Source organism: Capsicum annuum, chromosome 6 (assembly GCF_002878395.1).
Source record: "Capsicum annuum cultivar UCD-10X-F1 chromosome 6, UCD10Xv1.1, whole genome shotgun sequence".
Lineage (NCBI taxonomy): Eukaryota > Viridiplantae > Streptophyta > Magnoliopsida > Solanales > Solanaceae > Capsicum > Capsicum annuum.
This window is the reverse complement of record NC_061116.1, coordinates 66,915,018-66,932,087: the sequence shown is the minus strand read 5'-3', so window position 1 is coordinate 66,932,087 and position 17,070 is coordinate 66,915,018. Positions and strand designations below refer to the sequence as shown.

Sequence of the window (17,070 nt, the reverse complement as noted above, 5' to 3'; positions counted from 1 at the left end):
CTTAATCATTCAGATCTAGAACCAAGTCTTAATAGGTCTGAAGGGATATTCTGGTGATGGATAATATTCACCACTCTATTCATATTCAGCAGTCACTACCACTAACCACCTTTACCATCGTCACCATTGTCAACCACCACCCACCACCGCCAACCACCATCGATACAAAATACCGCTACCAACCATAATTGTCAACTGCTACCACACCTACTACCTCTTTTATTCTAATTAAATTCACCGCCACCACTACCTTCAAAAACACCACAATCAGCAACCATTATCGGCCAATCCCTACTACCAACCAACTTATCTATCACAACTAGCACCACCACTAACTACCACTAATACATCACAACCTCTACATATTCTTTGGCCACCACTACCATTGTCACTAGTAACGCCACCTCTACCACCACTTAAACCAGTACCATTGCTACAATTTATCTCTACTAACAATCATCTCCACTATCACAACAAATAACATCTTTAACTAGCACCAACACATCGTCAATCATCATGCATTCATGTTTCAGCCAACACAATCAACACCTTAAACTACTAACATCAAGCAACGTCATATCATAACAACCACCACCACCATCAATCGACACCATTATAACAGTCACTACAATACCAATCACCACCAATATTATTAATCACGAACATCAATCATCGTTACCGCAACCACCATTATAAGCCATCTCTACTATTACTAACAAACATAAATGTTTTTTCTCAATCAGATACTAATTGTTCTGTTGTATTAAATTACATACTTTTTTAATATATAATTAATTTTTTATTATGTATACAAATAAATTTTTTTACACATTCAGATGTTGAAAAACAAACAGTCTTAATCATTCAGTTTTCAGATCTAGAGACAACATCTTAATCATTCAGATGTGCATTCAGATTCAGACGTCTGAATCTTAAAAAAAAAATAGAGCCTATGACTATGGCCTTCGAACCTCTAATCGATTATCTACCTTAGCCTCATAACTACATCTTGAGCGGAGATGCGAGAAATAAGTCAAATACATTCATATTTCATCCCGTACTTGAACCAAATAGAGACAATAGGTATATTCATATCCTAAATGCAAATTATAACTTCATACAATTCTATTTTATCTATCCCATGTTTTATCCTCTTGTTCCTCCTCCCGAGCTCACAAGATGATTATACATATATTCAAAGGGTAATAAATCCTTAAAATAGTGACAACAAGGATAAATAAATAATCAATAATGATAAACAACCATAACCAAATCAATTCATAACAATAATACTCATGTTCTTGGCCTTAGCCCCGAAAAAAGTTGTTTAGCTGATCATGGACATAACCTTAATCACAACGAATGAATACATGTTAAAATCTATAAACAATCAAAAGTAATGGAATAAAAACCCTAATTTAAGTGTTCTCCAGTCTCCATTCAAGTTCCAAGGTCATCCAAGGTGTGAAACATAACAAGTGTCTTAGTTATATTTGGACACAAGCTGCCTATTTTGACTTAGGTTCATGCCACGCCCTTATCGTGGTGCCTAGGGTCCATGGCATGACATAATCATGGTCAAATACTTTAATTGGTTATTTAGGATTCTCCCAAGTGTGTGTCACATCCCTAACACAATGCCTAAGGTCTATGTCACGCCAATGACTTCAAAACATCCATTTTTGGTCAAATCTTGTCCCAAGTGTTTGTCCATTCTTTCCAAGCCTTGTGGTGTTGTTTTCACTTGATTTTCAGATTTTTTATCATCCATATATCATAATTATAAACTCACCAATAACCCTATAGTATAAAAAAACTATGAATTATAGTTCAACATAACATACAATCCAAGACGATAAACTAGTAACTTAAGCTAAGAGTAGTAGTTTTGTCTTTTTGATCTTTAACTTAGTGTTTTGTCTCTTGGCTTATTTCAATTGAACCATAGACACTATAAATAAGTTATACCACACATTATTCACAATAATACCCTTATTAACTTATTACACACACTAAAATCCACCGAGATTAACTAGAACAGCACATAGCTCAAGCTAGTAACACTAGTTTCCTCGTCTAAACTTTAAGTGAGAAAATTGAATTCAAACTTGTTTGAAACATACCTCAAACATTATAATAAAGTAGTTTAACACTTATATGCTCAATTATATAAAGATTTACTCATTAATCATAAGATAAATCCTCAAAACAAGACTAATTAAATCCGTACAACAACACTGAGGTGAAGAAATACACCTCAGATCATGGGTCATGACTATGTGTAATAAGAATTTGTCTTCTATTGTATTTGTTGTAGTCTTTGCTTGAAAATAGTATTTCAATTGGTTTAGTTCATAGTATAGTTGAATTCATGAGTGTATAGCATACCCGAGGATGAGAATGGTTTAAATGTGGTGTTAATGTGTGGCTAAAAATCATGTTATTTGAGTAGTATTCGCTTACATTTGTCCTTTTTTAGTACCGTCTTGAGATTAAATGATGTGAGTTACACTTATATTTCATGTTTGGTTTATGTAGGAGTGTCTTGAGGCATTTGGAGCTTAAACAAGAAGAAAAAGAGCATCAAGGAATAAAGGAACCAGGAAAGGACTAACATTACAAAATATCTCAAAACAAGCAGAAAATGACCAATTGGATTGAGCCTTGCGCCACTGCTGCTAAGTAAGCTAGTATCTTAATCGCTAGTTAATTGAATCCACATCAAGATTGAATCGTAACACATATTTTTGATTCACATATAAATCTAACTGTACACAATTTAATGTAAACAGTGCTCATATCTCTTAAGTATAAAATAAATCAAGTCGAGCCCCAATGAAGTTCTTATCAAATTTATCAATTTTGCCCATCTTAAGATCCATATATGTAATCTTAAGATCAGAACCATATAAAATATACCCATTTTGCAAGTTGAGTTTTTGCCTGTTGTAAGATAGACAAGAAAGAGGAAAAAGATAAACAGATCAGCTCAGTCAAATATATTTTGGTTGATTGGAGTTGGCAAGTATTTATTATAAATATAAGTAGAGTCGAATCTATGATTTGAAGATTACAGGTCTTCAAAAATTTAAAATTATAAAAAGAAACATTACTTTAAGTGCTTAAGAGGAGACGATGATTTTTTAAAAACAGTCTCTCTATATTCAAAAGGTAAAGGTAAGGTGTGTGTACACTCTATGAGACTTCACTGGATATGTTTTTGCAAATGCGTAAGAGGATTTGTACCCTTCAATCAATGAGGGCGAAAATGCTTAGGTAGGCTCAGTTAGTGCCACTACACCAGTAGACTGCTTCGTTACTTGATTCCTGATATATCTTTATTATACTAGATATTGGAGCTCGGGCCAGCGTGTGCCCAATTTATGTTGTCTTTTTATCCTAATTTATGTGGTTCAAATAGAATTTTGAAAGACAATCAAATTTTTATATGATTTTAAATATTTAAAGTTCTTAATTACTGATTTATAGTACTTTTACACAATGTTCAGACATTAATGTCAATTATTTGTCCAAATTTATGTGACAGTGATAGAATATTTGAGAAGATCAATCAAATTTATTATATAGTTTAGATAAGTTATTAATTATTATGATTTATACAACATTTGGTTATTAATTATAATGATTTATACGACGTTTGGCTACATAATTTTCAAGTAATATATGTTACTCCCTCTAACCCAATTTATATGACACTGATAGAATTTAAAAAGCCGAACAAATTTTTTGTACATCTTTCAAATATTTTAGTCTGATAGTTATTGTGAATTATATTACTTTTTACGAAATTTTCAAATAAAATATCTCGATTTATGTTGCACTGATAGAATTCGGAATCAACCAAAATATTTGATGTGTCTCCAATTAATTTAAATTATTAATTATTATAATTTATAATGATTTTAAATAATTTTTAAACATATAACAAATTAATTATAAAATAATTAAATTAAAAAAATATATATATAATTACACAAATATCCTCAACCAAAAGCAGATAGCTGGAAGCAGGCATGACAACAGCTAGCTACCTGCTTCAACTACGTTCTATTCACGCTAATTAATAGTAGTAATTTAATAAATTTTTCAATATAAATATTGAATATGCACAACAATTAGTGAATTTTCAAAAACGCCCCTCAAACCACTAAATCCGCCAGTGTCCATGAGGAGCACGAGATGTACAATTGTTTTCGATCTACTCGTACACTAGCAACAAGGGAATTGGTTTCTTGAACGGAACCATCTACGCGAGTCGTATATACTGCCAATCATGCCAGTTTCATTTTAAAAAAAAAAAAAAAAAAACCAGTTACTTGTTTTGTTTGACTTTGAAGAAAGTAAGTACTCTCATTGCCATTAATAGATTCTTTAAAAAAAAAAAAAAAACACATATACAAGATTCATGATTCAAATTTTTGTCAACAGATGTGCAGTTTATGATTAACTTTAAGCTATTAAGATAACATATTGAATCCTATATTTCATAAGAGGAGATATGGTAATTTTACTGGAGATGGAATACCCTGATTGAAATTAATCTCGCACTCCCTTTTATAAATACTTGTCATAATGTCATTTTTGAGAGTCTAACGATATAAAATTTGATCAACATTTCAAAATACATTTTTTATCTTATGTATATGAGAGAAATTATAATTTATAGTATTTTTGTATGGTTGCCGAATATCTAAATTTTGATTTTAAAAGATTAAATTAATCTCATTTAATTTAGGTTTAAAAATTAGTCAAATTAACTCTTGAGAAGAGAAATATGACATCTATTTCAAAAAGAGAAATATTATTCTTAACAAGAAATCTGCGTATTTGTTGATGGAAAAAGATTAATAAACTATCTCCCCTTCTCTTAGCCATGGTAATATATTTCACCACCGATAGGAAAAGTTAGTACCAATAACACATTAACCAATCAGTAGTAATGACTGCTGTCAACATTACGAAAATACAAAGAGATCAAAAAAATTTCACTAGAGTTTTAGAGAGAAAACGAGAGAGAAGATATTATTGATTTGTTGGAAAAATAAAAATCCATGTATTCTAGAAGGACTGTGGCCCTTATATACAATGGGTCAAGACTCGAAAACAACACTGGGCTACTCTCTTACTTTTACTTTACAACATATGGGATTCATAAAATAAATAAATAAATAAAAAGTCTAGCAAAGTCTATGTAGGATCTACTATGGTATATTAAGTATTATCAACAGTACGTACAGCTATATCATAAACCTCCCCTCCCAAGTTGGACGAGGCTTGAACACCTAACTTGACCAAAATGGAATGATGAGCAAGGCCAGTGAGAGGCTTAGTGAATACATCAGCTAGCTAAGAAGCTGTAGGAACATGGAACATCTCAATCAGTTCCTCACCAAGCAGGGTACGAATGAAATGGCAATCCACCTCGATATGCTTGGTGCATTCATGAAAGACGAGATCGCGGGCAATATGGATGGCAGCTTGATTGTCACCATATACAGGAACAGGAGTGGGAATAGGCACACCAAAATCAGCAAACAGACACCGCAACCAAACTAATTCAGCAACCACTTTACTAGCAGACCGATATTCTGCTTCAAAAGAAAAAAGAGAAACTACAGGTTGTTTCTTCGCTTTTCAAGAAATAAGAGAATCCCCAAGTTGAACACAAAAACCAATCACAGAACGTCTAGTGTCAGGACATGTAGCCCTGTCAATGTTACAATAGACATCCATGAAAAAGTCGGGAGAATTGGAGTAGAAAACTCCAACATCAAAAGAACCATATAAATACCTAAGAATATACAAAGCAGCCTTCATATGAAATTGAGCAAGGTTTTAAAGATATTGACTCAAATGTTGGACAGCAAAATAGAGATCCGGCTAGTGTGAGTCAAAAAATTTAGCTTTGCCAACCAAATTCGATAGGATTTCGGTTTGGGAAATAAAACATCTGTCTCAACTCATAACTTGATGGATAAATCAAGAGGACAAGCAACAGGGGTTACAGTAGCACAATCATGAAGGAGATCCATAATAAACTTTTCCTGGTGCAATAGTAAACCAGTGGGAAGTGCACAAACCTCAATTCCCAAAAAATAGTTAAGAGTTCTCAGGTCTTTAATTCAAAATTGGAAATATAATCCAAAAACGACTTAAGAGAGTTGATTTCTACCAAATCATCACCACATAAGATGACATCATCCACATAAATAACATGAAGCACAACAGAGGTAGTATACGTTTGATGAAAAGATAATAGTCATTAAGTGAGTGAGTATAACTTCTAGACTGAAGAGCCTAGGAGAGCTTAGCATACCATTGTCTAGAAGCTTGTTAGAGCCCATAAAGAGATTTCTTTAATTGACAAACCGGAGGAACAAAACCAGAAGGGCAATCAAAGACCAAACCAAGGGAAATTTTCATGTACACCTCCTCTTCCAAGTCACCATGCAAAAATGCATTGTTAATATCAAGTTGGAAGAGGAGACAACCCTTCTTGACAGTCAAAACAATTAAACATTTAACAGTAGAAAAATTAATCACAAGGAAAAAGGTTTCATTAAAATCCACACCCTTTTGTACACCCATTTGGAGCTAATAGGATTCTTACAAAGAGGTAGAGCCAAGACAGTCCAAGTATTATTAGCTTGGAGGGCCTCAAATTCCTTTCTAATAGCCTCTTGCCATGCAGGAATAGAAGCAGCCTGCTAGTAAGAGTGTGGTTCCAAGGCAGCATGAGAACTCAAGTGACTAATGCACGAGGATGAAGAATTGGATCCACAAAGAGAAGAAGAGAGGTTATAGATAAATTGGATGAGGTGAGAAAGAGGAACATGAGGCCTGGTAAACTTTCTAAGATGAGGTAGGAGAGCATAAACGGGGGAAGGAGGAGGAGGTGAAGTAGAAATAGAAAAAGAAAGAGGTAAATCAAAAGAATGGCTAGGAGGAATAGGAGGAGAAGGTGGGAAAGAAATTGTAGAAACAGGAGAAGCAAAAGGGAATTAAGATTCATGAAAAACAACATTTCTAGAGAATAATGTAAGTTTTGTGGAGAGATTGTAAAGCTTGTAACCCTTTTTTGTTAAAGGATACCCAATAAAGACACAAGGATCATCCTTAGGTTGAAATGTGTCCCTGTAGAACCTAGGAATGGTAGAAAAACATAAACAACCAAAAGTTTTAAGGTGTGAATAGAAAGGGGGTGTCCATACAATAATTCAAAAGGAGTTTTGTTGTTAAGTAAGCTAGAAGGGAACATGTTGATTAAATAAGTCACAATAAGAACACAATCACCCAAAATTTCATGGTTAATTTAGAATGAAACAAAAGTATTCTAGAAGTCTCCAATAAATGTTGATGATATACTTGTACATACTATTGATAATACTACTGTTGATAACACTCAGTATGCCATAGTAAAAGATTGATATTACCCGTCGCCTTCGCAATCGAAAGACAATAACGGCCTTGAAATAGCTTAAAATGACCGGTAAATCCTGACAAATCCAACAAAATCAGCAACACTAGGACTACAAGCTTAAAGGAAGAGTAAACAATGAAGCTTCAATAAGCTAAAAATTGAAACTTGACGAAATCAGTTGGGGTTAGCATCGCTAGATGGAGAATTTAACGGAGAACTAGAATCCCCGCTCTGATACCATGTCAACATTACGAAAATATAAAGAGATCAAAAAACTTTCACTAGGATTCTAGAGAGAAAACGCACGCGCGTGCGAGAGAGAAGATATTATTGATTTGTTGGAAAATTGAAATTCTATCTATTCTAGAAGAACTTGTAGTCCTTATATACAATAGGTCAAAACCCAAAAATAACACTGAGCTACTCTCTTACTTTTGCTCTACAACATATGGACTTCATAAAATAAATAAAAAATCCAATAAAGTATATATAGGATCCACTATGACATACTGAGTATTATCAACAGTAGTATTATCAACAGTACGTACAACTATATCATCAACATGCACTATACTTGGGCAGGAGATACAAGTAGCTCTAGCTCTAGCACATCGGGTGAGAAAAAAAAAAGGAGAAAGAACCAAAAGAAGCTTGGCAACTCAATCTGACTAAACAATACAAACATGACATAGTAGAGATGATATAATTATTTCATATAAATGTAATCTTCTCCATCGACTCAAATTTAGAAGGGTGTAGGCTTTTATCCATTTATTTAACTCGGTCTATATCGACTTGTCCAATTTGTTCTGTCTATAAACTAGACTGATTGGTGCTAAGTATGTAGTCCAAATTGATACATGAGAAATCTTATCAAAATATTTTAGGCAAAATATTTGTTATAATAGCAATAATAAGGAAAGAAGACAAGTGGGGGTTTAGTCTACGTACATATGCAAAACCCTCCTTAGGCCACACTTAAGAATTACAGAGGATGTGTCGTTATTGTTGTAATTAAGCAAATTTAAGAAGACAAATAAAGAAATTAAAACCCGGCAAGAGTTAGAAGTTCGGATTATATCTTATTGTTTAGCTCTTCTTAACCTAGCTCATCTCAACCAATAACTTTTGAGCAAAATTGAGCAGTGACCCAATTTTGATTCATTCCCTTTTGACCTGCCCAAATTAGCAAATTCTACCTGCACAATTATCTCCTTCTCTTACGCTGAGATTGAGTTAAGAGAGAGTTATCTATAGAAAATAAAACAGAAAAGCCATTGCAGCTCCCTTCCACCTAAACAATTATCTCCTCTTTCCTACACCTGAGATTGAGTTCAGAGAAACTCGAATGCAATATCTTGGGAACTCTGTCAAGACTGGGAGCACTACATATATAGATGGGCTTCATTCAAAGTGCAATTTGCCCTTCATTGCAACATCTCTATCAAGAGGGGTAGAGGAAAATACACAGCTCATATGATAGGCAATAGGCGAGCGTGTACTCAAAGAAGAGAAGAAAACGATTGTGGAGCAAAGGCTGACCAGAATTCCATTTAGGCACTCTTACAGTTTAAGGAAGTATACAAACATGGAATTAAGAGTGCCCCATGGCTCCATCAAACTTGATACAGGGGCCGGAAGCTAAATGAAAACGAATAGAGGAATAACATTCAGATACTTGATTTCTTAAAAAGACAAAATCATCAGAAGGAAACCCCTAAACGCAGAATAAAATGATATGCAAATTAAAATATGTGAAACAGAAGGAAGTGGACGAAATGATTTTAGTTTTTGAAGTCTACCAAAAGTCAAATAATGTATTGATTATTAAAGTTCTAGACAAAGAACTGCAGATGAAAGCAGTTGATGCATACTGCATTAATGTCTATTGAAGCAACTAGGACCATGAATACACCAGATTCTTCACTGAGATACCTCAAAGCATATAATTTGTTGTGCCTCATGATATGTCAAAGTCCAATGGAGTTGGGAGGTATCAGTTGGTATATAGGTTTCCAATACCTAATCCATATCGACTAATAATACAGAGGATCAAACACGAGTATGAACCAGGAAAGAAGATCCAAGCATCAATTCAAGCAGCCATTCTCACCTGCCTTGTTTGAGAAATTGATCACGGGATCATACCAGACACTCCCAAAATCCATCGCATAGTGTAGGTAAAAGCCACTTCTCCTTGTCATAACAAGTCTCATCTACTAGCAACTCAACATAAATATGAGTGCCTCTGTCACCTCAAATAAAAGGTAAGCACCACAGCTCATTAACATTTTTGTGTGATTTAAGTATAATCTGCATAGTTAAGGAATATATGATATCTATCAATATCAATAACATTACAATTAGAAATACATGAAAGTATGACCATACATATCCACACCAAAGACATTACATAGAAAATTGATGATCGAGAACTTGGAAGAGGGATTACAACCTAATACTCCAGTAACTATTATGTGGTAACCCAGATATTTCTCAACTTGGAGATTATTAAAACGGGATTTAAAACAAAACCTGGATACAGAAAAGAATGGAGTATAGGTACCAAAACAACAAGGGAAAGGAGAAATTCACACCAGCCGATCCCTCAAACTAGCAGAAACAATTTTTGTCTACAACTTATTCAGAGCAAATCCCAACTGAGTCGTGATTGGGTAGCTGCAGCACAGGTGCTTGATGTGGTTGTAGGTGATGAGAAATGATCCAACAAGGGCGCTGGCATGGAATCAAATGTTTCCCATTGTGTGGTTACGACAACAGACCCTGAGGTCGAGTGCCTCGATTGCTGCTGCTGTTTGCTTTGTACCGGCGAATTTTCAAATGAATGCCCGTCTAAATTATGTTGAACGGGTGATGATGCCTGCTCATTCGAATACATATAATCTTGACGCTGATGAGCTGGGGGGGATCGGTTTTTTGGATTGTGATTTCCATTATTAGTTGGCATTGAATTTTTTATCTTCAACATATCTAGTACTTCAACACACTTTTGCACTTTCCTCACCTTCAAACATAAATCACATCATTTAGAACTTCCGTTCCAAATTTAAAGATTGAGCTTATGTCTCACAATATTGCATAAATAAAGCAGAGAGCTGCATTATTTCTGAAAAAAATCTTTTGCAGAAATTCAGTTATCAATACCTAACTTTTTTTAACTATTCAAGTAATTTTTAATTCCCTAAAATTTCTTTGCTAAAAATCAATACAGCAGGATATAAGTTTAATTGTACCTGATTTTTTCTCTGCACCTTTATATCACCTTCAGCAATAATACCATCCAGTAGAAGCAGCTGATTCATCAACAACTCTGTCAGATTTATCACATCCTTTTCCACAACTTTCCCACCTTTAGATATTACAGATTCCAGTGCAGAAACCTAAGCAATCAAAGTGTATGTAACAGTTAACAACAACACTTATATTTCCATAGACAATTGAGTTGTATACACTATGGTAAGGCAGAGGAATTACGTATTACTCCTCCGTTACGCTTTTACTAGTTCACTACTCACTATGTTCACTTTTACATGTCCATTATTCCAAAAATAAATTCACATTTACTTGTCAATTTAACGTATCAAGAAAAGGCAATTAGTATTTTTTCTTTTTTTTCATGTTTTACTCTTAACATTAATTACTCATTCATCAAATCATTTTTCAAGATGTAATACTAAATATCAATATCTTAATGGGCGCGTTAAGTCAAATATGACCAGCAACTTCTACTTATGAGTTTTAGCATATCAAGAGGAAAACATATTTTTCATGTTTTATCTCAATATTAAGTAGAACACTTAATTCTCTATCAGTTTTCAAGATTTAACACTAAACATCAATTAGTATGAGCATTATGAAAAAATACTCATGTTAATCACTGGCGTGCAAAGTCCAAAACTGAATAAGTAAAAATGAAGCGAGGGGTTACCTGTCTAGCCAGCCTATCGACTTCCAAACTGATGTCTGAAATTGTTTTTGCGGCCTTCTCCACTTTAGCATTCTTTCTCATCTCGAGGTACCGTTTTTCTTGGCTAATTGGATCTTCAATTACAACTATTTTGGATTTATCCTTCACTCCAGCAATATCAAGAAATGTTTTATCATCCCTCTCTTTATCTTTATACAGTAACTTTTGATCTTGATGACGCAACCCCGTTGGTCCCATCAACATCTTCTTCAATTCACCTACAAAATTTGACAAGGCCAATTCACAAACAAAATTGGAAATGCAGAAATGCTAATCCCTTCGTCCCAATTATATGACATCTTTCCGAATGCGTGATCCAAACAAGTTTATTTCTGCTGGAATTTTTACTATATTTTGAATTGTCGAATCATTGTGAGTTACAGAATTTTTGCATAGTTTCCAATTATATAAATTTTGATTCAAAAAGTTTGAAGATTCCATATCCAAATTCACGTTTAAAATAAAATCGTTTGAGTTTTCACTATCAAAATCTGAACTGTACTACATAAATAGAAACATAAAAGTGAATAAAATTAAATGTATTTCTTAAGTTTTAGCATACCAAATGTTGCTTGAGAACTGATATTGATCTCATGATAAATGGACTGGTACTTGACCCGAACCCGAATAGTAGGTGGAGAAGCTCGATTTTCAGATTCCGGGTTGCGTTTCTGGACCAGCATTCCACTAGGCCTCAGCTCCCACTCATTCTCGCTGGCAACGGAACTATCATTCATCACCGGTGGCTTTCCGGTAGTTTTGGTCTTCATTCGCATCATTGTAATTGGAGTCTCTGTGATAAATAAAATGTTGCGAACTTATTTGAATTGCTAATGTTGAATTCTGGAGAATCAGATCAATGCATTTGACTTGTGTAGACAAATGGTGGCTTTCAGTTTATGTATTAACTGAAAAAAAAATTGTATGGTCTACCAAAGTGAAAAAGATCAATTAGAAAAAGAAATTCTAACCGACAAATGTGGAAGTGTCGGCGGCAGGAGAAAATGTGAGAGACAGAAAAAGGTGTTTAACAAGTTGAAATTTAGGAGAAATTGCAGATCTTTTTGAAAGAGCTAGAAACGTAAACAATCAAAAAGGTAAGCGACAAATTTGCCCAAAATGACGAGACAGTCAGCCAATCAGAATGTCCACAGATTTATCCGATTACTGAGCTTATAATTTCAAACGTTAGGCAAAAAAAGAAAAAATGCATTAAAAAAAGAAGAAAGAAAGAAAGTAGAAACTAATCTGCTGCCTGTAGGAGTCCGCGTTGGGTCAGTTCGGTCTAATTATTTAATATCGGTTTAATTTATCAGTTTTTGAATTGATAAAAATGACAATCATAATCAAACCGAAATAAAATCAGTTTAAAATTGATGATTTTTGTAAGAAAAATAATTTTTTTCAAATCTATTTTTCATTCCCAAATATAAATAACTATAAGTAATTCATGAAACGAAATAATGTCATCAAGTTCTTTATGGTAACAAGCAATGTCATCATTGGGACTAACATAAGGAGTTTTTTTGGTGCTGCAGTACTCGTTTCCATTCCAAATGTAAAATAAAGAAAATGCAATAAACTACCATGTTAAGCAGAAAATGCCATAAACTCACCTGAATGCTCCTCTTTAAACACAAATACGAAACACTAAATTCGTGAGTCGCAGGTTGTGATTGTGGGTTGCCGGTCGCAGTATCGTTGTAAGAAAGGAAGTAGATCGCCGGTCTTTTGTCTATTTCGCCGAATCGCCGATGGTGTAAATCGAAAACGACGCCTTGGAATTACTGTTTATTGTTCGTGAGTGTTGAGACTTGAGTGTAAATGGTAATATGTTTACTGTTTAGGGATTTAGGCGCCTTGGAGTTGGAATTAGGGTTACTAAAATGTATATATAATTAATATAATATATTGATAATATATATTATTTTATATATATAATAAATTAATAATATATATATATATATTATAATATTATTTATATAATTTCGATTTTCGATTTTTCGGTTTAACTGCAATTTTTTTTAAGAAAATCGAAACCAAACCGTTTAATCGAAATTTGAAAATTAAAAATCAAAATCAATCCAAAAAATTAAAAAATTAAAATCAAAATTAAATTTCGATTTGATTTTTTGATATTTTGATATTTATGTCCACCCCTACGTGGCTGTTGGGTTTGTTCTGCCTGGGTAGAACGCTAGAACTTAGAAGAAGTAAGAGGAGAGAGGGTGAAATAAAATGTATTTCAGAAATATATGTATAAATAAATAAGTGAGTGGACAATGTAACAGAAAAAGGAAGTACCCTCTCCCGTATACGTTCTCCTTGGCCAAAGTCATCGATAGGTACTCAAATTTATTGTCAAAATTCACTTAAACATCTAAATTAAGATCTGTTCATATCAGGCCTCTAAACCCCCCACATTTTATTCCAATTGAGTCTTGTTTGCCTATGTGACACTGCGTATGCAGCGCTATCGTGAGAGGCGCACGAGGAGCATTCTTTTTACTAATTTACAAATAAAAAGATGTCAAGTGGCATTGAGTGCCCCAAAATTTTTTAAATAACAAAAATAATTTTTTTTTAAACACTAAAGACCCTTTTTAATAAAACAAAAAGCATTAGGAGGGCCCAATTTTTTTTTTAATTAAACAATACGCTGGGGGCTGGGGCGCTGGGGGCTGGGGGCTGAGGTTAGGTGGGGGAGTTTTATTTTTATTTTTTTAAAAAAATTATAATTTCTTTTTAATAATTAGTTTTTTATTTTTTAAATAATTTTATAATTTCTTTTATATAATTAGGCAAAAAAGTATTAGGGGGTCCCATTTTTTTTTTAATAAAACAATACGCTGGGAACTGGGGGGCTGGGGGTAGGTGGGGGGGGCTTTATTTTTATTTTTTAAAAAAATTTATAATTTCTTTTTAATAATTAGTTTTTTATTTTTTAAATAATTTTATAGTTTCTTTTTTATAATTAGTCTTTTATTTTTATTTTTTAAATAATTTTATAATTATTTTTTAATAATTTGGATCCTCAATTCCATTTTTTATTTTCATTTTTTAAAAAGTTTTATAATTTTTTTAATAATTATTTTTTTATTTTTTAAATAACTTTTTAATAACTTATTTCATTTTTTAAAAAAAATTATATTTTTTTAAAAAATATTCAGTATTTTATTTTTATTTTTCAAATAATTTTATAATTATTTTTTCATAATTTATATCCCCGCCATTTTTTATTTTTTTTTTTTTAAAAAAATTATAATTTTTCTTAATAATTAATTTTCTTAAAATAATTTTTTAATAATTTATTTTATTTTTAAATTTTTTATAATTTTATTTAAATAATTAATTTTTTTAAAAATAATTTTAGAATTATTTTTTAATAATTTCCTCAATGCCATTTGTATATACTTTTTTTTTAAAAAAATTATAGTTACAATGCCACGAGTCAGCTTTCAATTAGCTCATTTTGCCACGTTATCGCGTGTGTGCAGCACACAGTTTGAGCTTTTTGATGATAGGGTAAAAAAGGCCCAATTGAAACAAAATGTAGGCGGTTTAGGGGCCTGATAGGAACAGACTTTAATTTAGGTGTCTAAGTGAATTTTGGCAACAAGTTTGAGTGTCTATCGATGATTTTGGCCATATACTTTTATACTGAATTGATATACTTTTTTAAAAAAGGAGAGGAAATTCTTTGCAGGCACATGCAATCCCTATACTCAGTTGATACTCTTTTATACCACATTGATACACTTAAATTCAATATCAGATATCCACTGGCCTCCGTATTTTATCATTATTGAAACTAAAACTAAAGTTGAAGCCATTATTTTGTATCAATTTTGAGCAAACTTATAATGGGAAAAAATTATAGGAAGCTAATTGAATGCAGATTTTTGGAGATTTTATATAAAATTTATGGAATAAAAAAGATTAATTGAAGTAACGAAAAAGGTAAAAGAATGGAGGCTTGGGAGTTTGAATGAAAAGGAAATTGTGAATGAAAAGGAAAGAAAGAAAGAGAAAGTCACTTTAACGATATTTTTGATTATGTTTAAGCGTATGACAGTGAAGGGTAGCTAGTGAAATTAGTTTGTGGCTATTTATAGGGTATTTGATTTTGAGTGCTATTTTTATGATATTATTTTAGTTTTAGGTGCTATTGCTATCCTTTTTCCCTAATATTTATCCATTAGTAACAGATTAGTACAAAACCCAATATTACTATAAAAACCTATAACTCTTCAATTGCTTCACTTTATATTTTACTTTCCAAGTTTTCAGAGAGTTTTCATTATTTCCTCATCTTACTTTCATCTTACTTTTCTCATTTTCCTCATTCGTCAAGTTTTGATTTAGGTTTGTTTCTCTTCTTTCTCTTTTTTCTTGTGGAATTATGTTATAGTTAATTATTTTATGGAGTTAAATTTTTAATAAGTTGTCTCCAATTCTTCATTCTTCTTTATGCTCACATTTTATGTGAAGGAAACTTTCAGACAAGCTATTGTGACTAGTGACTTACAAATTGAACCACTGAGTATCCACATAATATTACTTTGAGAGATAGTAGTTTAGGCGTCTTAGTAATTTGCCAACTTAATTTTAATTGGAACTACTCTATGACCATTGTTTTTTTTTTTTTTTTAATCTTTTTAGTGAAAACATTTAGTTTTTTTCTTCAATCACATTATAATTGTAAAAAAACCGAGAAAAAAATTGAAAAAACCAAAAAACTGAAAAAACCCGATTAAAACCAAAATACAAAAACCGATTGTATATTGGTTTGATTTGGTTTATAGATTTAAAAAACCGACATTGTTGGTTTGATTATATTTTAATGAAAAATCGAACCAACCCGACCTATGTACACCCCTATCACCTGTATGTGAAGGTGTGAACTGAATCAAAACTAATTGCAAGTCAAGTCTCACTGTGTTATTGATATTTTGAGAAGAAACCTTCACTTATTTATCTTAGTTTAGGAGTTTCTTTTTGGACATATTTTACTTTTATTTAAGGGGCTTGTAACGAGATGTTATCTTAGTATAATTTTAGTTCTTAGTTGTAGTGAGATATTATCTTAGTATAATTTTAGTTCTTATTTGTATGACATGGGTGATTTTTGTGATTATATGTCATGTATTATTATTATTATTATTATTATTATTATTATTATTATTATTATTATTTTAATTTATGCAGTTCTAATATAAAATAAATATCCATATGAAATTATTAAGCGTCATCAATTGTTCGTAATAAGTGACAAAAGATTTTGTCACTAAAGGATTATCTTTTTGCAACAACTAAATTAATTTTTTCAAGATAAATATTTTTGTCACGGAATATTTTATTTGGCCGTTGTATTTTGTGGCAAATGTATTTGTCATTAATAATGACAATTTATAGTGACGATCCTTTTTAATAGCAAATTTGTCACTAATTTATACATTTAGGGACAAAAGAAAGGTCATTTTTAGTGAAAAATTACATTTATTTAACTACGGAATACATATAACATAAGAGACAATTGAAATCGTCACAAATTGAATTAACTAATTCGAGACAATGAAATTTTGTCGGTATTAACAATCTTTTTAGCAACAAAATCATATGATCAACTACAAAAAAAGTT

At 32.1% G+C, this 17,070-nt stretch overlaps 1 protein-coding gene across 2 annotated transcripts; it reads right to left on the bottom strand.

Moving 5' to 3' along the window:
* Positions 1-9,211: 9,211 nt before the first annotated feature.
* LOC107873360 (BAG family molecular chaperone regulator 1) lies at positions 9,212-12,636 on the bottom strand. Of its 2 annotated transcripts, none has more exons than XM_047414746.1 (4): positions 11,992-12,592; positions 11,391-11,647; positions 10,696-10,842; positions 9,212-9,754 (listed from the first exon to the last, which is right to left on the bottom strand). In XM_047414746.1, the coding sequence occupies exons 1-4, from the start codon at positions 12,206-12,208 to the stop codon at positions 9,698-9,700; spliced, it is 678 nt and encodes a 225-aa protein (XP_047270702.1). In that variant the 5' UTR covers positions 12,209-12,592; the 3' UTR covers positions 9,212-9,697. The 2 variants fall into 2 exon arrangements, with proteins under 2 accessions (XP_047270702.1, XP_016575674.1); XM_016720188.2 differs by lacking the exon at positions 9,212-9,754 and adding an exon at positions 9,767-10,466 and having other exon boundaries at positions 11,992-12,636.
* Between the last annotated feature and the right edge of the window lie 4,434 nt (positions 12,637-17,070).